Here is a 24,668-nt window from a genome sequence, read left to right on the forward strand (position 1 = left end):
CTTGGACTAATATTAGTTCAGTCTAATCCAGTGGTTCTCAAACTGGGGGGTGTGATGGCTTGCCAGGGGGTCATGGGATCACTCCGGGGTGTTTTTGTTTTCTTTCTTCAGGTTAGAACATGTATCAGGTGGAGCTAATGTTTTAGCGTTGGATCGGTTCCATTTCCATAAACATTTTCTAGACTGAAATGTTCATAAAATGTGAATAAACTGATCAAATCTGACCAACCTGAAATGTCTGAAGTCAATCCAGTGGAATTGGACCAATATTCTGCCTGTTATTAAATGTTTTGGGTTTTTGCAGATCTAATCTGTACATGTAGAAATGATAAAGTTCAACCAGAATATTGTTCAAATTGCACTGATTTTTTTGGAAGAAATGTCTTTTTTTTCAGTTATTGACATCTTTTTTGTTTGGATAGTTTGTAAATGCAAATATTTTTATTATTTCAGTTTTTTTTTTTTTTTTGCATTAAACCATATAGAAAAGTGAGAGTTTGTCATTGTTGATGGGTTTTTCTGTTCTTCTGTGACTGGTCGTGATCCACTGGAGATCCAAGTGGGCTGAATGTGGAACCTGAACTAACATGAGTGGGACGTCCCTGGACTGAACCAAACCTTTGTGGCACCGTTAACCCTCTATTCATCACTGTTCCTTCTGTTTATCCTCAGTTGGATGAACGTCCATTAATGTTCAAATCATCTGGTATTAGTCAGTGTTTCCTCCTAAATGTGTTCTAGAGCCTCTGAGTTCTCATCAAACGCTGCCGTCCCATCATACGAGGACTTCCTTCTACCACAGGTTCCTTCAAACCTCTGAAAACTACAGGACAAATCCTTCAGTCCTGACCTCCACTACTACCTGGACACACTGACCAGTCTGTAGTCCTGTTCCTAGACGTGAACCCTTTCTACTGTTCACAGGCTTTAGTCGGAACACATAGGAGGACCTGAAGGATCCAGGATTTAGATTGGACTCCATTGGAGACTGATTTCAAGCCGAACGGATGAAAGAATAATGCAGAGAAGACAACGCCTCAGAGAATCCATCATCCAACATCACTCCCATCAAACACACCACCATGAAAACCAGGTCAACCACACAGAAGGACTAAACCAAAAGGACATCCAAGACGTGGTGGGCCATGAAGCCACCGGCGTTAACAGTCCCATGGACAGACCTGTGTGGACAGTGGGATGTTGGACAGCGGTATTTCCTGAGGAGGAGACCACGGCTTCAACACCAGCTCTGAGTCCACATCCACACATTTGTCCCAGTGGCTGTTGGAGATGTAGGCCTTGAGTTTCCAGGACAGAGGGTCTCAGGAGGCTTTGGTCGCACTGGCTCCAGTTGATCCAATGGTTTCTATGCGGGGTTTCAGGAATACTGGACTCATATGGACTGTGGTTCTGTGTCAGTCTGGATCCAGAACTGAACCCAAACCTGGGATTGTTCTTCTTTTCCTCTGTTAGTGATGAATAATCAGCTGCTCCAGCAGAACCCAGGTCCTACTGTATTTCTTTCCACTGTGCTGCCAGGCTGAAGGTCTGTCTATTAGTTGAGTAGAACCACACTTTCTCTCCTGTTTTCAGGTTAGTGCTTTGAACCCATTCAGACCCACTGCTGCTTTTGGGGCACTTCCCACATCAGTGCTTCTCTATTTTCAGCCTTTCTGAAGTCCTTTATCACTTTTTAACTCTAATATTATGGGCTGTATTTTGCATTTATAAGTGTAAATCAGGTATTTTCCTGTATTGTATGAACTGATTATGTAAATGTTCATTAAAGCTCAGAGTAAAGTTGAGGGTTATTGTATCAACACAGAGAAAACAGAAAAAAAATATTATTTTCAGTCCAATCTGTCATTAACTGAACATAAACCCAGTGTGTCCATCCACCTTCACTGATCCAGCTCCATGGGTTTTACTGGTGAATCAATGTTGGAGAAGATAACAGTGTCTCCACAGTGACTACAGAGCCTCTGAACGTCCAAATATGGTCATATCTAATGAACATGAACAGATGAACTGTATTTGACACCAGTTATTGACATGGATTGATAGGATTAGTGGATCAGCAGGTATTAAACAGTTTAGATCGGCGAATTCTTTGGGTCTCCAGTGGTCATTTGGGTCTTTAAGGGTTAACTGTCCAGTATGTGAATTAAACCAGGGAGTCCACAGCCCTTGGTTTATTCTCTGCTTTTTTAGTGGTTTAGCGATAAGGTTGAATGTTTTGACAGAGTCTGCTGGATTATCAACCAACTCATCAACTGTAGATGGACTCAAACTGACTGGGTTGAAAGAATCTGCTGTGGAATTCAGATCCAGGATTAGATTCAGCGCTGTTGGGATTTCCACCTTCAATTTAGATCCAACACCATCTGAGAAATGTGTGGAAGAAACATTTTTGGCAGGAAGGGAATCATTGGATAACACACATTCAACAGTTGTTAAGCAGTGGTTGGAGAGGAGAGGATTTGGTGGAAAGACTCTGAAGTCTAACAGTTCCAGACCATAAATCAGGACTAAGTCAAGGCTGGGATTAAAGCCATGAGTGGGTTTAAGTCCACACTGACTAAAGCCTATGGAGTCCAATAATGAGAGAAATGCATGAATGAGGCTGACACTGACATCTGCTACAGGAACAAGAATGACTGGATCTGTTTGAAGGAGCAGACTGGATCTGGACTCATTATGGGATGGACCAGGAGGAGCGTCCACTGTCATAAACAGCATAGGTCATTATGGGATGGACCAGGAGGAGCGTCCACTGTCATAAACAGCATAGGCTGGACTAGTTTATTGGTTGGGTTGGATAGGCTCAGACTAAGATTTTACAATGAGTTAAATTAGTCTTAGGTTTAGGATTCAGTTGTAGACATGAATTCAAACTGTCTGTGACTCCTCCTCCTCCTTCTCGGCCTGAGTCTGGAGGAATCTGATTACTCCAGTGACTAGGAGGAGGAGGAGCTTCATTTAAGGACACATACTCCTCACAAAGCCAGGTTTATGTCAAACACAATAAATCTGTAATCTGATCTAATGTCAGTGATTAATACAGTTTTAGAAGATACAGATCTAATATTCAGGAGGACGCCGTTTATTTTATTGTGTCTTTGAACTGTTGGAGCAGTGGGGTTAACTTTTATTAGGTTTTTGCATAACGCTTGCTATCTCAATTTTTTTTTCTTGTAAATTAAATATGAGTATAAAGTGATGAAGTTAAACCAAACTGATCTAGTGTCTGTGGACTGTTGAATGAGTCCAGATGTGTCTCATGGTGTTTGTGGGTTTAAGGCTGTTCTCAGATCAGTTTAAAGCTGTTCTCAGATCAGTTTTAGGCTGTTCTCAGATCAGTGTGTGTGTGTGTGTCCATGGATGGCTGAGTGTTTCTTCCTCCAACTCTGGTCCAACAAACACCACAACATTTCCAACCAGGCTCCAGCTCCACTAATCCAACACACATTTAGCTCCAAACCACTGGATTTCCACTCAAACCACACTTACTGAGCCCACAACAGCACTGTGGCACCAACCACAACTCACACTGATGCATTGTGGGATACATGGGGTCACTACTGTACAGCAGAGCCCGGGAAACTGACAAAATGGATGTTAGCGCCGTTAGCTTGGCCGCTAATGCTAATCTATTGTTAGCTGACGTGTTTGTAACAAAAAGACGGATTCACAACAGTGGTGAGAGACAGATTTGTATTTTATTTGTGTCGTATTTTACTGTCCACACTTTCCAAGTATTTTTATGAGGACAAGGTCAGTGATATTTGACTGTTCACCGCTGGTTCCGTTAGCGTGGTTAGCTTGTCCGCTAACGCTAATGTATTGTTAGCTGCCGTCTGGGTAACATTTGGGAGCTTTGTTTCTGTTAAATCAGTTGAATCCTTTGTGTTTTTTCCACAGCTTTATCCAATGAAACGGACAGAAAAGTGTGCACAGTGGAGCTGTCATTCATTGTGTCTCTTTTCTTGTCCTCCCCGTTTGTCCCAGGAGGGAGGGGGGAGTCGGCTGACAGAGCCAGCTGAGGAGGCAGAGGGGCCGGTGGAGCCGGACCGAACCGGACCGGAGCCGGACCAGTGAAGGTAAGGTGTCCTCTAGTCTGTGTCCAGTCCACTCAGGCCCATTTCCAGCTGGATTGTGTGAAGGCCAACCGCTGCAGGCTGTTGACAGAAAAACCACTTGGAGCTGCAGTCTGAGCTGCTTTAAAGCTGTGTGTATACAGCCTGTTGAGCCCAAATGTGGAAACAGGCCAATGGACGGAGACTGGACTGAGTGTCAGCCTCACCTGCACACACACAAACCCAGAGAAAGGACACAGGGAAGACCTGACTGGTATGTGTGCAACTGCTCATCTACACTACCTCAGTATTTAGACACCACTAATACTATTGACTTTACTCACATTTGACATTTGTTTCCACTGACATGTCATCCACACTGGAAAGTCACTGTACTGTTGGAAATGGGACTGTTGTGAGTGTAGAAACGGGACTTAGTTATAGTATGTAGTCATTTGAAATATGCATCCATTATAAGCCTGCTCTGAATGTATTCTTTAAACATATCAAACATGTTGGGATGTGAATCTATTTGTGGACTTTGATCTGGACTCTGAGACAAATATGTGTTTTTTTCTGTGGATGAAAATAATCGACTTTTCCAGCTGAACCTGACCTGTGTAAAGCTGTTTATAACACGACCACATTAATACAAGTTAGCAAGTAAAGATTTATGTCCTTTTAAATGTCCAAAAAATGAATCTGATCAAGGAGTTGAAGTCCAGCTTCAGACATTATTGAGAATAAAATAATATTGAATATTTCCTCCAGTAAATATTAAATATCTGTAATATTTTATGATTTTATGACTAAATTTAAAAATAAAATCAAAGTGATGGATGGACTCATACACCTTTGTCTCAGGCTCACAGTGTTGTGTTTGACACCTGGTGGTCATTTTACAAACTGCAACATCAAGCACTGTCTTCAAAGAGTGATATTTGTCTTTTTTCAATGGAATTCTTCCTTCTCCCACATTTCCCTGTGGTCTCCATGAACTGTAAATGCTCTACTTGGGTCTGAATTCTTCATTCATTCAACTCCACAGGTCCATCTTCAACCGTATTTCTGAGTAATGACACCACAAAGGTGGTTTGGAGCGCTGGCCCTTTAAATACACATGAGCCACTTCAGGCCCCGCCCCCTCTAGGTTGTCGGTTGTGCTGCTCTGTCCTGTTCAACCAACACCTGAACATTTGAGGTAATGGGCTCCAAGTTTGGACATATTTTCAGTCTGGACTACAACTACTGCTGCTGCTGACAAAAAATTATGGAGAAATACTGGAGAAATGTTGGTCTGAAGTCTGGACCTGATATGTGCAAATGTGGAGACGGAACTAGTTATAAAAGCAACTAATTAAGAAGGAAGTCGAACAGGTTGTAGAAATCCACAGGATTTTTGTCCAAATGAATATAGTTTAGCAGCAGCTGAAGGGTTCAAATTCAAATTATTTATTACTTTATCACATTTATTCATTGTATTTTTGTTGTATTAAGTGTATTTTATAGTATTCAAAAGCCTGACCAGGGAGAAAGACTACAAATTAGCTGAAGCTAGACGTCTTATTTGCATCACATTTTCCCTTTGGTTTCAATGCCGTATTCATCATCCCCGTTAAATAAACAATAAATAAATGAAAACATAAGACCCATTTGTGTAGATTCAGGCCATTTACTCAAAAACATGTTGAATATGAATCCAACAGAAAACCATCAAAGCTGCATTTGAACACCAACACCAACCAGACCAACACCGTTCAGGAGTTTGGAAAAGAACATCCTTTTCATAGACATATTAGACAGACGTGTTGGAAAGGGTCCATGTTGACCTGGAGAACCACTGGGTCCCATTTGGAGCCTGGATCCACATTCAGAGGACTTCTGTGATGATGAGACGCCTGTTTCATGTGGTTTTCTTGGTGGTGTTTGTGTTGGTATTTGAATAGGATTCACTGTCCTTCACTCACCTTCACACACTTTTAAACAGACTGAACATAAAACTGAGGTTCTGCTTCAGGATCAAATCTTTCTTTGTTTCGATGCTAAATAGAGTCTTGTTGGTGCTACTTTGATGTCAGTGTTGGATTATGGGAGATTATTTCTATGAAGGCATCATCACTGTGTTTTCATGCTGTTGATACTGTTTATCTGGATGTTCTGAGGTTTGATCCAAACCTTCAAACATGACCTCATCATTGTGTTTTATCTGCTGCAGTTGGATGGACAGACTGAAACACTGGTGTTCTTTGATTCATACATGAATTTAATTAGTGCTTCCTCCATATTTACTGGTCTACATCTGTTGGAATGACTTTAAGTTTGTGTAGTTGAACAGTTCCACATTGTGGTAAAAATCCATCAGGTAAACACTGATCAGCCTTTACACATGTTCATTCAATGGGTCATATATTTATGTTCCTAGTTTATGGATCAGATCCTGTCACACACATATTTATAACTGGTGAAGATGAGTGTTTAATTAGATTCAAATAATTGAATAATGACATAAATGAGTTGTTTGGTCAGTTTGGACGTACAGTTGTAGTTCCCACTCCAGACCAGGTGGTGGCAGTAAGGCTCACATTCACATTTATGGACCAACACCTCCCACACATTCAAACTAAAGGCTGTTTATGAAATGTGAGCAGTAGAAAGTCCAGATGTTTGTGTTCACATCTACACAACCACATGTCCATGAACACAACTACACAACAGAACTACACATCACACAAACACACTGAGGATCCAGGCTCATGGAATCCAAATCCAGCAAACAGTGGTTCAGTGAATGTGGTTTTGAAGGTGTGGAGGTGGATCAGTTTGACAGAGGAGATTCTGTAGAAGGACACAGATCCAGCAGGACAGTCCACATACACTGATACTGTACCAGAGGAGGAGGAGGAGGAGGAGGACTGAGGGAGGGATGTGCATTTGTTTTTATGCCAGACCCTGTATCTACCTTTATGACACTCCAGACTCCAGGACTGATCATTTCCTCCAAACCAACAGTCATCAATGTGTCCTTTCCTTCTGATTCCTCTGTAAGTCACTGATATAAAAACCTCTCCACTCCACTGGACCTCCCAGTAACAGTGACCAGTCAGACCGGTTGAACACATCACCTGTTCCCAGTGGTCAAATCTGTCCTGATGATCTGGATATGACTGAACCTCCTCCACTCGTTCCACCTTCTTGTTGTTTTCAGACAGTTTGAGGTATTTGTTTGCTGTGTTTGGATCCAGGGTGAGTTCACAGAAATCTGATGGACAGAAGAAAACACAATCCAGCTGCAGTTATTGATCAGTGATCAGCTGATTGACTGACAGTCTGATCACATCACTGGGTTCAATTCAACTGTTATTGATGGATGGATCATGTGTGAGTCTGACTCTGATCAATACTGATCAATAACAGATAAATCCAGTGTTTTATAGACGGATCTGTTGTTTCTGAGCACATTTTCACCAACAGACATTTAATAAAAACAGAAACGATTGGATTTTCCTTCACAAACTGAAAGTGAAACTTACAGACGCTTTACTAATTCCCTAAAAGATCCCACAGAGTCAGGCGCACTGTGCGCGTACTGTGACCGAAGTGGACTCTGTGGATGTTTGAGGTTTCATAGTGGAGCATACCAATTTTCTACATTTACATCATCCTACTTTGTGTGACACAGAGTATGTGTACGTGGAGTCGTAAAAATTGAGCTTTGTGTGGACGTGTCCGGCAGATGTCTGCTTTGGGTCCAAGTATGAGTGGACGCCCAGATCGGCCCAACCTCATGACTGAATCCAATCTTTTAAAAAATGCCACATCGGCTGCCGATCCCGATCTTTCGATCGGATCAGTACATCCCTAGTTTGTACATTTAATTCTTTGTCAGACAGTGACAGTACAGACTGTAAATGTGCATAAAGACACTAGAGCTCTGATATGCACTAAATAGTCTGGGACTAGACCTGAGGACTCATTGCTCAGGGTATGTGGGTCCATGTGGTACCAGTCCTGACCAATCAGCTATCACCTAATCCTTCCACTAAATTGACTGTCTTCATAAACACTTTAGATGTTCATAATGTGGAACCAGGTCCCAGTTCGGATTCAGGTTGGTTTTAACCAATCTGATGAAATCACACTTACGTCTCCTTGGTCCTGGTGTCACCCATCGGACTCCAGCAGGATCCAACCTGAAAGGAGGAGGAGGGTCAGAGCAGCTGGAAACATGGGCATTCCATCACTCTGATCCACTGAAGCTTTTCTGTTCACATCCACTAAATGGTTCCTTCTGAATCACTGACTGAGTGTGTTTGTCTTTGAACATGGGTTGGACCTTCATACAGGATGGATCCCAGCTCTGACAGATGGTTCCTGTCAGCTCTACCTGTTCTATCTGCCATTATCTGTGGATGCATCAGCTCAGTTCATACCTGACAGTGTCCAGTCTCCAGTGTGGATCCTCCACTCGAGCACACAGCTCCTGTCCTGAGGCTCCTGGATGGTTGTAGCTCAGGTCTAGCAGTCTGAGATGGGACGGATTGGACTGTAGGGCTGAGACCAGAGAAGAACATCCTTCCTCTGTGATCAGACATCCTGACAATCTGCAACACAAAACATCACATCCATCAACTGAGGGTGGAGATGAGTGGAGTTGGAGTCATTGAACAGAGTCTGTGAATGCATGGGACTTCACCAACAGGACTTCAATGTGTAAAGTCTATGAGTTCCAGACTCTGAACACAGTTGAAGATCAGTAGAACTGGTCTGGAGTTCAACACAAACAACCACTGACAAGTTACATGAATCCAATAACTGGAGACAAACATTGAAATGATGTGTTGTGTTCTTTGTTGAATCCTGACCTGAGAGTGTCCAGTCTGCATCCTGGACTCTTCAGTCCATCTGACAGTATCTTCACTCCTGAATCCTTCAGGTCATTGTTGCTTAGATCCAGATGTATCAGACTACAGGACTGGGATCTGAGAGCTGAGGACAGAGCTTCACAGCTTCTGTCTGACAGGTTACAGCCACTGAGTCTGGACAAAACAAAAGGGATGAGTATAAAGTTATTGATCTGGCTGAAATGATAGATCCATATTTGACATGTTTGATGCAACTGTTTGTTCTCACAGAGCTTTGTTGGAGGCTTTGACCACTGGCAGCAGCCTCAGAAGAACCTCCTCTGAACCAGAGTATTCCTTCAGGTCAAACACATCCAGGTCTTTTTCTGATGACAGTAAGAAGAAGACCAGAGCTGACCACTGAGCAGGAGACAGTTTTTCTGTGGACAGACGTCCTGATCTCAGGTACTGTTGGATCTGATCCATCAAAGATCCATCCTCCAGTTCATTCAGACAGTGGAACAGGTTGATGCTTCTCTCCACAGACACATTCTGACTGATCTTCTTCTTGATGTACTCAACAGTTTTCTCATTGGTCTTTGAGCTGCTTCCTGTTGGTTTCACCAGACTTTGTAGGAGACTCTGATTGGTCTGCAGTGATAGACCCAGGAGGAAGCGCAGGAACAGGTCCAGGTGTCCATTTAGACTCTGTAAGGCCTGGTCCACAGCGGTCTGGTACAACTGGACATAGGAATCCTTTGATAGTTTTGACCAAACAGATGTTTGTTCTTCTGACAGCAGATTGACTCCAGTGTTGGTGAAGGTCTGATGGACATAAAGAGCAGCCAGAAACTCCTGGACACTCAGATGGATGAAGCAGAACCTCTTGTCCTGGTACAGTCCTCTCTCCTCTTTGAAGACCTCTGTGAACACTCCTGAGTACACTGAGGCTGAGCTGATATCGATGCCACACTCTGTCAGGTCGGATTCATAGAAGATCAGGTTTCCTTTCTTCAGCTGCTTAAAGGCCAGTTTTCCCAGAGACTCAATCATCTTCCTGGTCTCTGGACTCCAGTGTGGATCTGTCTCAGATCTTCCATCATACTTGATGTTCTTGACTTTGGCCTGAACCACCAGGAAGTGGATGTACATCTCAGTCAGGGTCTTGGGCAGTTGTCTTCTGTCTGTGATTTTCAACACGTCCTCCAGAACTGTAGCAGTGATCCAGCAGAAGACTGGGATGTGACACATGATGTGGACGCTTCGTGACGTCTTGATGTGGGAGATGATTGTGTTGGTCTGTTCTTCATCTGTGAACCTCTTCCTGAAGTACTCCTCCTTCTGTGGGTCAGTGAACCCTCTGACCTCTGTCACCAAGTCAACACACTGAGCAGGGATCTGATTGGCTGCTGCAGGTCGTGTGGTTATCCAGAGGCGAGCAGAGGGAAGCAGGTTCCCCCTGATGAGGTTCATCAGCAGCACATCCACTGAGGTGGACTCTGTAACATCAGTCAGGATCTGAGTGTTGTTGAAGTCCAGAGGAGGTCGACACTCATCCAGACCGTCTAAGATGAACACCACCTGGAGGTCTTCAAAGATCCTGATTCCTGCTTCTGTGGTTTCAGTGAAGAAGTGATGAACCAGTTCCACCAAGCTGAACTTCTTCTGTTTCAGCACATTCAGCTCTCTGAAGGTGAATGGAAATATGAAGTGGATGTCCTGGTTGGCTTTGTCTTCAGCCCAGTCCAGACTGAACTTCTGTGTGGAGACTGTTTTCCCGACGCCGGCCACGCCCTTTGTCAGCACTGTTCTGATTGGCTGATCTCTGTCAGGTGGTGTTTTAAAGATGTCTTCACATGTGATGGTTGTTGGTGGTCTGTGTGGGTTCCAGGATGCTGTTTCAATCTGTCTGACCTCATGGTCCTGGTTGACCTCTGTAGCCCCTCCCTCTGTGATGTAGAGCTCTGTGTAGATCTGGTTCAGGAGGGTTTTGGGGTTTCCTGCTTTAGCGATCCCCTCAAACACACACTCAAACTTCTGCTGCAGGTTACGTTTCAGTTTCCGCTGAACTCCAAACCGACTTCCTGAATGAAGACACAGATAAAACCATCAGTTTCACAGTAAATTCAAATATTTTCATCTGTTCAATCTGTACAGAATGGTCTTACTGCTGTGCAGACGCTCAGCCAGCTCCTCCTGCTTCAGCCTCCTCAGGAAGTTCAGTGTGATCTTCAGAAAAGCCTCTGAGCTCCTCCTCTGCTCTTCATCCTCATCACTCAGATTCTCTAAGGATTCTGGGTAATCTGTACTCAGAAGCTGGTGGAACTTCTTCAGTTCGTTCTTGACAAAAGTGCAGATGTTCTCCTCCAGCAGCTGGAACACAAAACATGATGAAAGAGCCAAAGTCCACCCATGGACCAAAGCTCAGGTCCATGTTGGACACAGTGACGTCCACTGGTCTGAATCCAGCAGCAGGAGATGATTGGACAGAACATGGACCAGTAGATGTTGGACATGTACACACCTTAAATATGGAGTCCAGCTGAGTCTGATCCTGTAGACCAGTGGGAACCTCTGAGCTCTGCTGCTCCACTCTGTGGACCAACCAACAACAATGCGCTCACATTATGTCTGTCCACACTGACACCGACAGGTGGACACACCTGGACGTCAACATGAGTCACATGACCCCTTGTAGTGGGAAAGGTGTCCTGGTCCTGCTGATCCCACTGAGAATCAACATGTGAGTGAGTTTGGAGTTGGTCAAGCTGGTTAAGGCGTCACAGTGGAAACAGTGGAAAACTGAATTCAGTCCAAAGCACTTGAAGGTTTTTATCCTTCAGGTTTAATTTCAATAAATCATCAGCAAACATGAACCAAAACAGGTCATCCATCATCAACTCAAACCCACTCCACACCATACTCAACCAACCCAAGAAAATCTGAAGACACCTGAGGCTTTTGTACACAGTGCTGCCTCCAGTGGAAGGAGATAAAACAACTATACAACCATATACACACACAAGCTATATAACAGTGAATGATACAGGACCAAAACCCAAACTATACTGTACATCAGGGGTCACCAACCTTTTCTCTTCTGTGGGCTACTTTTACCTAATGAAGTTGCCGGAGGGCTACTCTAATTTAGCAACATTTATTTACATAGCTATTTTTCATACATAGACATATTTTGTATTGTACGTTTGTAACATTGTGCTCTTCATTTATTTTATTTATTTATATATCTTTGTTTTAACATTTACAATACTTAAAAAGTGTTAATATGAAACTATTATTTTACTTTAATTAAGAAAATCAAAAGTAGAAAAAAAACAAATACAAGCATTTGCATGCTGTATTCCTAAATATTTTAATACTATGTCAAAAATTATGAAATGGAACAATCCTGCGTATTTTTATAGAATTATTAAAAACAAATAATACACACCTGTATGTGCATTTTTAATGCTTTGAAATTGTGAAAAGGAACATTGTCACTCACACAATAAAACTTCACCAGCATGTGCTGCTGTTTTTCTGAAGGATTTGACCTTTTCTAAATTCACATCTGCTGTCAAAACATATTAATTAAAACCAGAACTTTGTGCACATAAATCCACCATCCCCGTCACTTCTACAGTCATCATGCTGGAGTCAAACACAGAGGCACCTGTTCAGGTCTGACTCCAGCTGTCTGAGCGCATGCGCAGATAGTGTACATATGTTTGCGCTTGTCCAGGATGTGACCCACTTTACTGATGCCTCTGTGGAAGTGCTGGTCTTGGTCAGTTTAGTGAGCATGGACTGTTGTTTTTGGACTTCAGTTTTCAGCTGTTTTACCTTCTCTTCACGGAGGCTGATTCCCACTGGAGAATCTCCAGAAAAGTTACGGTGAACTTTGGTGAAATTCCGCTCCACGTTGCATCTTTTACTGACTTCCAGAACGCGCCACAGATCAGACACACATACTCGTCTTTCACGTTTGTCAAACAGAAGTCTGTGCCTCATCGTTGGTGAAAATAACTCCCTGACTATATTCAGCCCACATCGTTGCGGGGCTAAACCCACTACCTGCCTGGCATCTGGCTCATCCTGGGCCCCGCCCCTCTCCAACGACAGGCAGCAAACCAGTGCTAAAGTTTGACTGACAGCAAGTTGACCGTTTCATCTGGGGGGGGGGGGGGGGGGGGGGGGGGGGGGCTTGTAATTTTGACTGGGTGGAAATTTAGACCTGTTCTACCAAATGACAAATCAACTTTGTGCTCTTATATTAGTGACCCTTGGCGAACCACTGGTAGATCGCGAGCAACGTGTTGGAGAACCCTGAACTACTTCTGTTTTTAGAACAGACCTGCGGGTGACTCGCATGGGCTCTGCGGGCGACCTGGTGCCCGCGGGCACCGTGTTGGTGACCCCTGCTCTACATAAATATATATACATACACAACAGGACTATCCAACACTAAAATACCAGAGCCAAATATAGAAGTGAATATTTCCATGAAACCATCAGCTCAAAGCCCTGCTCAAACTCACCTGTGTGTGCATCACCTGGGTGGAACTAGAACTGGTCCATCAAGCCCCCAGGGACTGTTTGGGCCCACAGACCATTCCCCCAGGAACACCACACAGGTCTGTTTGTGTCTACTGTGCATTTATCAGTTTTATATGAATCCTTTTCTGTGGGTACACATCCAAACTCCTGCTATATTCAGTATTTCCTTCATATACGGCTTCTCTTTGTAGCTCAGAGACAGCACAGAAACCCGGCTCCCACGGCTGGGCACAAATCCCTCATCATAGACGTACACCGACCAACGGTTGAATCATTTTAGAAGTACTTTAATAAATAGTTGTCCCTAACTGAAACATGTGTTGTTCCTTTCCCCCTTATGTCCAGACTAAAGCAGTTGTCTTTAAACATCTTACTTTGTCCTTCAATAATACAATCCAATTCTCCCCATGCTCAACATGCTCACGGTGGCTCATCGTTCCAGAGCTTCACACTCACTGTTTGAGTTGATCTACAGGTTTAGTTGAGTTCAGTTGATCAGGATCCCCATCAGACACATCATGGCAGCAGGACTGAACTGAGTTTAGTCACAGAAATGTCATTTCAGACACTGAAGAACATTTACTGAACAGTCACTGTAAGACTAATAAAAGGGACACCTGTCAGCCAATCAGAATGCAGAATGGTCAGTAACCATGGAGATGTCTGTGTCAGGAGGTAACGTCAGTTTGGTTAGCAGTTCTAACATCTATTTATTTTATACTCATGAAACCTTTAGACAATAAATGATGTGAAGAATCTGAAAATGAACCCGTTCTTAAACCTTCAAACTAAAGTCAAAATTTAATATAGATTTAATAAACAGTTGACACATCGAACATTTACATCAAACTTACGTCTCTGTGGAAAAGACTGGTCGGTTCTCCATGGACCAGTCACTGCTGAAGGACACACAACTGGGTCCAGGATCAGGTCCAGAGGACTGTGGTCTCTGATGGATCCTGATCATCAGGAAAACAGAGACAATAAGAAAATGATCAATACACTGAAGATCAATAAAGTATGAATCTGATCAGAAAACTCACAGATCAAAGATCCATTAGATCAATTCAATTCAATTCAATTCAACTTTATTTGTATAGCCCAATATCACAACAAGGTTATCTCAAAGGGCTTTACAGAGTCAGTTAGAGTAAACAACAGTCAAATGAACAGCAAGAAAATGAGTAGTGTCCAGGGCATCCCCCGTCCTTAGACCCTCCTTCTCGGCAAGGAAAAACTCAAAACCCAGTGGGAAAAGGGAGAAACCTCGGGGAGAACCACAGTGAAGGAGAGATCCACTCCCATGGACGGACAGGCTATAGATGCACCAGGACTGATGGACGTCCATTTGCAGATGTAGTTCTAGTCTACAAGGATGCAGTAGGGTGGACACATGGGGGGTCCATCCCGCTGGATGAGACAGGCAGGGGCGAGGAGGCCCATCCACAGTGGTGAGGCCGAGGACGTCCATCCAGACAGGTGGGGGAGGGGGTCAGGACACAGGACAGGGCAGGACACAGATGGGTCAGCGCAGATCCTGCCATCATTGGCTCCCAAGTGGTTACAACTGAAAAAGTAGCCACTCCCCTGGAGGGGAGTGGGGAAAGGGGACATCGGGTGAATAGCACTGCACAAACTAAGTTGGCTAAATATTAAAAATATAAGTGCAGATCAGAATCAGTGAGTTCATTCTACGTTTATCAGGTGATGAATAATGATTGACTATAAATCAATAATGTAGTTCCTGTATTTGTCGGTCAGATGTTCTTCAGTCCAACCAGGTGAATCTAATGACAGACTATTTGGACCCGTGTGTCCACAGACAACCATCAGATTTGCACCCAGCTGATGGATAGACCTACTACTGTATGGAAACATGGCACTGAAAACTGAAGCGGAACACACACAACTCTACATCACATGAGGGAACCCAAACCCAGTTTCCTGCTGAGTCCTGGAGGATCCGTTCATCCATCGAGTCTGTGGTCGGATCAACATTTACATACAAGTGGTTTATTGTCACACTGGGGTCTAAAGGTCTGAAGGAGGACCACCTACACTGACTCTGAACGATCCTGTTTGAAGTCTATAGGAAAGTCCATGGAGTCATCAGTCTTCATGGAAACACAGCTGGGTCCAGGTCCAGGTCTGTGAATAGTGATGTCAGTGGTTTTAGTGCTGAGCTCTGACATGGAGAACAGTGGAGGACAGATCCAGATGGTGGTCTCACCTCTGAGCTTTGGGGGGTCTGCCTGGTCCAGGTCCAGGTCCTGAGGGGGTCCTGTCGGTGGTCTTTGGGGGAGGGGCTCCCTCCTCTCTGTCCTCACACTGATCCATTCTGCTGAATCCACATCAGTCACACGACAAACACTGAAAACAGCAGAGTTTGAGACGTGGTTATATGATGGAGAAGAGTCCGATGTGGACCAGCGGTTCAGAGATAATCCAGACTCAGGGTTTTGGACCAAGACCTGCGTCCCACATCTCATATGGTGTGTGTTTAATGTAGATGTGACTTCATGAAGGTGTTTATGGTGGGTGTGATTTGAAGAGTAATGGCTGATCTGTGTGTGTTGGTTGTGCTGTAGTTCTACTGTCAGACCACTAGATGGCCTCCTGGAGCTGATGATGGGACCTGAAGGGAAGGAGAAGCAGAGCTGATCCTCAAAGTCTAGGAAGAAAATCCATCAGGAAATGTTGAAGGTGAACTGGTTTAGTCTACTGGTTTACAGTCTGACCAACACAATGTGATGATGGTTTCTCAGATTTGCATTCAAACCTGAAGGACTAAACCAGTCCAGAGCAGAGGTCACATGACCAGAGGAGACGTTCAATCACCTATAAAACATAAACATCAGGTTGTGATTCTGAACTGTTCACTGCTCATGTTCTCCACTGGAAACCTGCCTAGAACCTTTAATGACACTAATGTTCTGTAGGTTTCAGGGTCTGGACTCAAACCTGAACATGTGGTTTATTTGGACACAACAGCTGATTGGTTTAGATTTGACACCTGAAGGTGATGTCAGAGGTCAAAGGTCAGTGTGTTTGAGCCTCCAACAGGAGTCCTCATATCTGGGAAATAACTCAGCTGTTCAGAGGAACACAAAACCAGGACAGTGTGTCTGTCAAATACCACAGTTTGTGGTGTTTTGGTCACATGATGCTCAAACTGTTGAGTCTGTGCAGTTCATTCAAAGCAGATCTGGATCCATTACATGTCCCACTGAAATGGACTCAGTCCATATTTTAATCTGGTGTCGTACACGTTTCATTTCCATCTATTTACAGACCTACTGTAGTCCAGCTCTTTGATCCACACTGATCTTAGGAAATCCTATTGTATGTCACACCAGTTCTTATGTCATTTGGCAGCTATATGTACGCATTTTTGTCATTTTGCGTGTTATTCAACGCCATTTGGTAACATGTCAATTTATGCCCACATCTCCAGTTCACATAACCCTAACCCAGGGATTAAAGTTCTCTGTCACCACAACGGATTTCCGTCAAATGGAAAAATTGAAGGGGGGAAAAAAGTCATATTGAAGTAACTTCCCCACGTGTTTCACGGAGTCCAGTCGGCACCGCGATCCTGTCCTGGGTCTGCTGTCCTGAATCTGCAGGTGTTTAACACAGGCTGGGTGATGGGTTTAACAGTGACGATAATAAGATGACTTCTTTATTTTTATGTCGGGAGGACAGATTGATGACTATTTATCTTTGGAAGGAAACGCTGCTCATTCTGTGCCTCAGAAACACATGGACAAGTTTAGCTTTACCGAAGTTCAGCCTCCAGATGCTAACTTTAGTTTAGTGCTAACAAGTAGCTTTCATTATGAAAGAACCACAGCGAAAAGGTAAGAAGACAGAACTGATCTACATGTACCTTCATATTTGGGTTCATAGCTTATCTCCTCTTGCCGGTGTATGACTAGTGTGTGTGTTTGTGTTTGTGTGTATGTGCCTTTCCCGTGCGTGCGGCTTTGTGCACCGCGGCCTTACAAGGTTATGCGCCCGACTGCATAAGTGCTTTATTTTGACCCGTTTAGCATCTTATTTCTATCTGTGTGGTACAGTCCGAAGATAAAATTGAATGAATGAGTAACACCCTTGGTATTTGCAAAGCCACTGCATTTTAAATACCCTCAGAGAGTATCCGTAACGGAATATAATTTCTGTTTCAGTTGACGTAATTTCAGTTGACGTAATTTCTTCCAATCAAAAGAGAACATGATATTGGCGGGAGGGGGTTGTGGACGCAGGTTTGACGTCATGCAGATTATTTTGGCTAGCATATACGACATCATAGACACATTTGTAGAGGAAGGTGCTGAAGTGATAACTATTGAGAGATGCGTGAAAAATAGATGGAGGTGGGCATGGCTTGATGAGAAGGGAGATGATGGAACTCCAATTAGTAATTATTATTTTCACTTGCTTCAAAGGTTTTCATACCCTTTAAAATTAACCAGAGAACACCAAAATTGACCTGAAGCTTTAAAAATTTTCTGGGGGAGGACCCCCAGACCCCCCACCAATACCACCCATGCCATTTTTTCTATCCATGTTAGAAATCTTCTACACCTGTACACTCTCCCATTCAGTGTGTTTTACAGAATTGCCAAATTTGACTATATAAACTTGTACACTATAGTAGTATTGTATTGCATCATTTTTAATAGCGGCCAATGATTTTGACCAGAAGAAAATTTTCAGTCAGATGAAAAATTTTTGCTTTAATCCCTGCCCTAACCCTCAGTGTGTGATATTTGACGCAGTGTGAACATACACGTAGAAAGCTCGTAACGCAAACAGAAAACACACCAATTAATGCCAGTTAAAAGTGGTTTGTATATTTATGTCAGTCATGATGTCACATTGCTTTGATGGTCAGCCCTGGTTTGAGTATTTGAAATTATTCTGTCTGAAGTCATGTTCCGTTGACATTTCCCAGTTGCTTAAATTGTAGAACCCTACACATGCTCTAATGGTGCATTTCAAAGTGCTGGGAGGTGGAAGATTCCGACATCCAACCAGATAAAATGCAGTGGAACACCTGTCGAAGCTGGAGGTCCTAGTTGCAAAGTGGGACCAGGTCGAAGTACCCCGACCTCACTGCGACGCACAGTGTGTAAGTTCACAATGATTAAAAACAGTGTATAATTAGTTCATCTGTCATTTGTGGTCTTCCATCTGGTTTGCGTATATGACAACACTGTTCTGTCCACAGTCTTCAGTAACAACACAAATAGGAGCTTAGATCTGCCATCTCCATATTTGTTTCTGTTCAACATGGATGGTCTGGAATGCTTTGAGGTGGATGGACTTAACTCCAGGTGCCATATATTCTACCTCCCAGCACTTTGGAACGCAGCATTAGAACATCGACTCAGTACCAACTGGTCATCCCCCACACCCACCTCAACACTAGAGGGGGCGGAGCCTTTAAGCAGTGCCCCACACTATGGAATGACGTTGCCAATCACTTTAAATTCTGTTGCGTGTTTTCCAAAGGAGCTGCAGACCTTATTGTTTCCACAGGCTTTGAATGAGCTGTGGGTTTTGGGACCATGTTCTTTAGTTTTTCTGCCTGTGGACGGAGCTGTGTGTCTGCGGATCCCACTTCTGATTTCACTCTAAAGCACTTTGTCAATTCTTTCTGTGAAAAGTTCCATATAAACAAACTTTACTTCCTTTCTTCTGATGGATGTGGGACAGTGAGTCCAAACCCTTACGGTGGTTCAGCTGGTCCACAACCACCTGAGGCTCAGAAGTGGTTCAGCTACAAAAACGTCAACAGGAAACACCTTGGACCACTTCCTTTGTTTAAGTCTTTCCCCGCCAATGATGAGATTTTCCGTCAATCCGTGTTTTCACTGAGGAGCGGAGACAATGACAGACAGGAGGAAGATATGAGAGACATTTATAGTGGACATTCAAGGAGAAGACAGTTAACCAGATGTGGGACAAGACAAAGGACACCTAGTCTTCATCTGTTAGACAGTGTGAGTTCAGATTCTGACTGTGGACACGGAACAGGTTCAAGACAGATGTGGTTCAGCTCTATGTCAGCCAGGACACAGGTAAGACACTGTTTTATTTGGCTTTAGTATGAAATAGATAAATACATATATTCAATAATAGATAAATAACTAGATGTCCATATAATTATTTACAGATCAAACACAGCAGGTGGTCCAACAGGAGGATGTGGTGCAGCCAAGCAAAGGCCAGCAATCTACAGTATTTAGTGCATTTGCTTCTTTTTCTTTGCTTGAAAACTAGGAATATGGAAGTGTTTATATCAAAAAGCTAAACTAATATGTGGAAGACTCATAATTGATGTATGTAAATGTGTAAAGTTTATAAGGAACCTGGTGCTTTAGGAGATGTTTGGTGTAAAGTTTGGTGTGGTTTCTTCTGACATTTTGAGGAATGATGGGATATCTTAGAACTGTTTGTTATTATTATTGTTGTTATTATTTTATTTAGTGAGTACAGTGTTACTACTCATAAATAAAAAAGTCAAAAATGTAAACTGAAAATTAGTTTTATCTTGAAAATCGATGTCTTTGAAAAAAAAAAAATGCAATTTTCTCAGCTTTTTGCTCAAACTTTAGTTTTTTCCTGAAAATGACCAATATTCAAATGTTTATACCTCATGAACGAATGAAGATAGAATAAAATAGTTTTTGTGTTTAAAAATTGAAGTTCTATTCTTTCTTTTGATGTATTCAGTGTTCATGTACACCTAACACAACATTTTCAGTGAGCCTTCAGATATTAGTAAACATGACCAAAAAGGCTGTTGCTGGCAACCAACTCACTGTGAAATGCTCTGGTGGGGAAAGAGTTAAGTGTCCATTTCTGTGGTGCAGCATTAAATCAAACCATCGTCACGAAGCACCTGAGCTTTGTATCCACCATTTTGAATGGAATGACTGTTGATTTTATCTGGAATTTTTTTTTTTTTTTTAATATCTTTATTCCACAAGAGAAAATCATCCAGATACAGTACAATCATAGTGATACTGGGTCTTACTTTTTGCAATTCTCCTTTGTGCACTCTTCCCACCCCTCACCCCTAAAGGAATAAAGCAACTAAACACACTCAAAAGTAACAGGCCAAAAACATATAAGTCTGAATATAAAAAAAAAAAAGAAAAGAAATAAAATCTTACTATATAATACACATTCTGTGTCCCATCGATGTTGCAGCACAGGAGGGCGTTTGTACGGATTTTCCTCAGCCTTCACAGGCCCAATCGCTGCCAAACTCGCCAGATGAATAGAAACATTACCTGACTATCTACTAGGCACAATTTTATGTCCATCTTCAAATTTTGTGAGGTGTGCTGGGCGATTTTAGCCTCTCTCTACTTTGAATTCTTCATCCCTGCCACCATACTCCATTTTCGGAAGTGGTTATGCTGCCGTTAATGAAATACTTTAAATTGATGGTACTGAAATAAGCAAACTGCCTAAATGCATAATTGTGTCTTGAAAATATTCCTTAAATAGCCACTCCCAAAAAATGTGAACAAATAACATCACAACATTTTTTACAAAATTGCTGCTGCTCTGGCTGTGTCCACTTACAATAATGTTTAGGCACTTTTCACTCACATTGGCACCATGGGTACAATGCCACCAGTAATAATATTCATCATCATCACAATAGTAACAGTAATAAGGGTAACAACATAAGCATGAGCATAGTGATGCATGCTGTAACATAAATAGCAGTAATAGGACAGTATTCATGGCGTACAAACTCAAACTTTCTCCATACCGGAGAATAAAGGCAACCAAAATTAATTAAAGAGATGGCCATGATTATATTTATCCAAAGTCAGTTTTTCTAAAGGTAAAAAAGAAGACAGCTGATCATGGAAAATCTTAAAAGATGGAGGGGAGTCATTTTTCCAAAACAAAAGTATGCATTCCTTTGCGAAGTAAGTGATCAAAATTAGTATAGTGCATTTTTTAATGATCTAACTGTAAATTATGTCATTTAGTAAATAAAATTGACTGAGTGAAAGAGTGAATTGAGCTCCAATAACTTTGTCACGAAGCACCTGAGTTCCACATCCACCATTTTGAATGGAATGACTGTTTGTTTTCTCTGGACTTTTACTGATGGTAAAGTTACCAGTTCAACACACCGTCCAGTTGAATGGAAATAGTCCAGAGGAGTTTTATGAACCAGTGAGGAGAAAAACCCTGACTCTCAGTAACATCAACAACACTGAGTTCAACCACTGAGCTGCACGTCAGCTTCTACTCTGAGGCTTGGTCTGATCACAGTCACTTCAGACGGACTCCAACACATGGATTAAAGCTCATCCAGTTTCTACTGTTTCTACTGAAGTAAAGAACCCACAGTGAAGGAGGTGAGAGTCAAACAGGTCCAACATTACCTTCATGGAGAGACGCAGAGACTCACAGCTGCTGCCGTTTGGAGAGGACGGAGAAATGAAACCAACATGAAGTGGATGAGAGGAGGAGTCAGAACAGACAGAACAGGTTTTACTGTTTGTACCTGATGGACTGACAGGAACTATTGTCTGGGTCCAACTTTACCTCCAGTTCCATCATATTCCATTCTGTTACTCAAACCAAACTGGATTAAACTGACTTTGGGATGAATTGTATGAACAATACACACTGCAACAGTGTATATATTTTACATAATAATGGATTAGATTTATATCGTGTTTTTCTATGAACTCATACTCAAAGCATGCACAGTGGATCCATTATTCATTCACACTCTGGTGGAGGTTTACTACTACTACCCTGGGGCAGGCTGACAGAAGCACGCTGCCAATCACACTTCATGCATACCACAGTAGCAGAGCGTGAAGTGTCCTGACCAAGACACAGGGACATAACAGCACATGACTAGGATTTGAACCGCCAGCCCTTCAGTTATTGGATGACCCGCTCTACTTCCTGAGCCACGACTACGCATAATATCTGTTCTCCATCTGTGTGGACACTATAGACAAGTTTGGAACAAATTAAACTGTATGTAAAGTTAAATAAGTGGACACAGTTTCATATAAAAGGTTGTTTCTTTTCATTTCTTTGTAATGTAAATGTTATGTACTCTGTATGAGCCTACATTATTATTATGACTTCAGCATTAATTTATATGTTTGTGATGATCAGTGATGTACTGGACTGACACATGTAATACAGCAAGAAGACAGTCTCATATTTCACTGAAGTTTTCTTAAATGGATCTGTTCCTGTCCACATTTCTATGTCTTCAGTGTCCACCAACGTGACTCCTCCCACAGCTCTGGGGGAGGACATGAGGACAGGAAACGACGAGATTTAAGGAGACATGTATACTTTCCAATGACTGTAGAATTTTTGATGAATTTAGGAAATTAAAAAAAATCCTCATTGCTTTATAATGGGACAGAAAGTCTAAGTCAAAGTGCAATAACTTGAAAACAGTTGAAGATATTGATATAATTACTATTGGTAATAGATATGAAGTCACACATGGGCTTTCATTAATCAAATATTTTGCAGAAAAAATAATATTTTTCTTCAGTTTTCTCTGTTGGTAATAATAACCCTCAACTTTAATCTGAGCTTTAATGGACATTAACATAATCAGTTCATAAAGTATAGAAAAATACCCGATTTTCACTTAAATATGCAAAATACAGAGCATAGTATTAGAGTAAAAGGTGATAAATCACTTAAGAAAGGTAAAAAAAAAAAAAAGAAAAATTGATTTGGGAACTGCCACAAAAGCAACACTGGGTCTTTACGGGTTAATAAATGTTGTGATCGAAGTATCATCACATGGTCCAGACATTTTGGAGTCATTTCTCCAAAACTCCGCTGAACTCAGATTATGATGATGGATCTGTTTATAGGTTTATTTCCATCCCACTTAGATTCACTGTCATAAATACAGTCTTTTCCATCCCTCCTGGTCTTTAACGGTTCTTAAAACTCCACCCATTTGTCTGGAAAAGCAAAAGTGAGTTCATTCCTGTCCTCTCCTCATGTGGAAGGTGACTCCGTTCCTTCAGTTTCCTCTTCTTTCCTCTCCTCCTCCATCCTTTATCCTGTTTTCTAGTGACACTAAGCGGCAGATAATCGAATGCACGTCAGGACGGCCCATGGACAGCTGGTTATGAATCTGTGTGATCGATGGGAGACGATGTGCAGAGCGATGGCATCCACTGATATCAGGTTTTTTACCCTCACACTGTTTTCTGTCTCATCTCAGTTCAGAACTGTCATTTTTCAGCCAGTATCTGAGTAAAAGTACTTTACACTGGTAGAAAAAACAGAAAAAATACAAGAACAGGGAAAACTAACTGTCGACAATCACGAAAGTTTCAATGAACATGTTAATTAGGACCTGTGACGGTTATCTAAGGTTTTAAATTCATCCACAAAAGACAAAACAAGATGTAAATGTCATTAAAAAAGAAAAATATGACAAAAATAGATAAAAAACAAAATAACGTATAAGAGAGCGAAAAAAAGAAGCAGCAACATTAAAATGATGCTATGAAACAAAAATGAAGTAAAAGACAAAAGTGGCAGCAGAAAATGTAAAAGATACAAAAAAAAAACTACAAAAATATAAAATGAGATTAAAAACAGTGTTATAATGGGACATAAAATGTAGCAAGAAAATGACATAAAACACATGAGGAAAACTAGAAAAACACAAAATAAGAAGAAAACGATGTAACGTGCAACAAGACAAATAACAAAATATACAAGTCAATAAAAACGCTAGAAGAAAATGTTGGAAAATAAAAGACGAAAACATCTTTAAAAAAGATGAAACGTGAGGGAAGAAAGAATGGAAATAGATTTTTTTTAACGTAACAACTGGAAACTAATAAACCACATAAGAAAACTAGATAAAAATACTAAATAAGAAGAAAATTATGTAGAAGATGCAACAAGACAAGTCGATAAAAACAGAAGATGCTAGAAAATATGGAACAAAAAAATGCACAAGATGAAAACAGCATTAAAGAAAGAATGGAAATATATTTTTTTTTTAAAGTAACAACTGGAAACTATCATAAAACATTCAAGATGAAAACTAGAAAAACACTTGAGATAAAAATGTTGTGAAGACAATGAAAATTATCTAAAAGATGCAACAATACAAGAAGAAACAAGAAAATGTAAAAGATGC

General features: G+C 41.8%; 1 protein-coding gene across 1 annotated transcript in view; it reads right to left on the minus strand.

The window, feature by feature from the left end:
* Positions 1 to 21,939, minus strand: part of LOC115422022 (protein NLRC3-like) — a 42,041-nt gene extending 20,102 nt beyond the window's left edge. The window contains exons 1-8 of the mRNA XM_030138060.1: positions 21,898 to 21,939; positions 15,705 to 15,812; positions 15,533 to 15,622; positions 14,329 to 14,433; positions 11,442 to 11,511; positions 11,086 to 11,290; positions 9,207 to 11,001; positions 8,939 to 9,112 (exon numbers count right to left, since the gene is read on the minus strand). Coding sequence (XP_029993920.1) covers positions 8,939 to 9,112; positions 9,207 to 11,001; positions 11,086 to 11,290; positions 11,442 to 11,511; positions 14,329 to 14,433; positions 15,533 to 15,622; positions 15,705 to 15,811 — 2,546 coding nt within the window. The 5' untranslated portion in view covers position 15,812; positions 21,898 to 21,939. The remainder of the gene's footprint in view (positions 1 to 8,938; positions 9,113 to 9,206; positions 11,002 to 11,085; positions 11,291 to 11,441; positions 11,512 to 14,328; positions 14,434 to 15,532; positions 15,623 to 15,704; positions 15,813 to 21,897) is intronic.
* Positions 21,940 to 24,668: the final 2,729 nt, after the last annotated feature.

Source organism: Sphaeramia orbicularis, chromosome 7 (genome assembly GCF_902148855.1).
Source record: "Sphaeramia orbicularis chromosome 7, fSphaOr1.1, whole genome shotgun sequence".
Classification (NCBI taxonomy): domain Eukaryota; kingdom Metazoa; phylum Chordata; class Actinopteri; order Kurtiformes; family Apogonidae; genus Sphaeramia; species Sphaeramia orbicularis.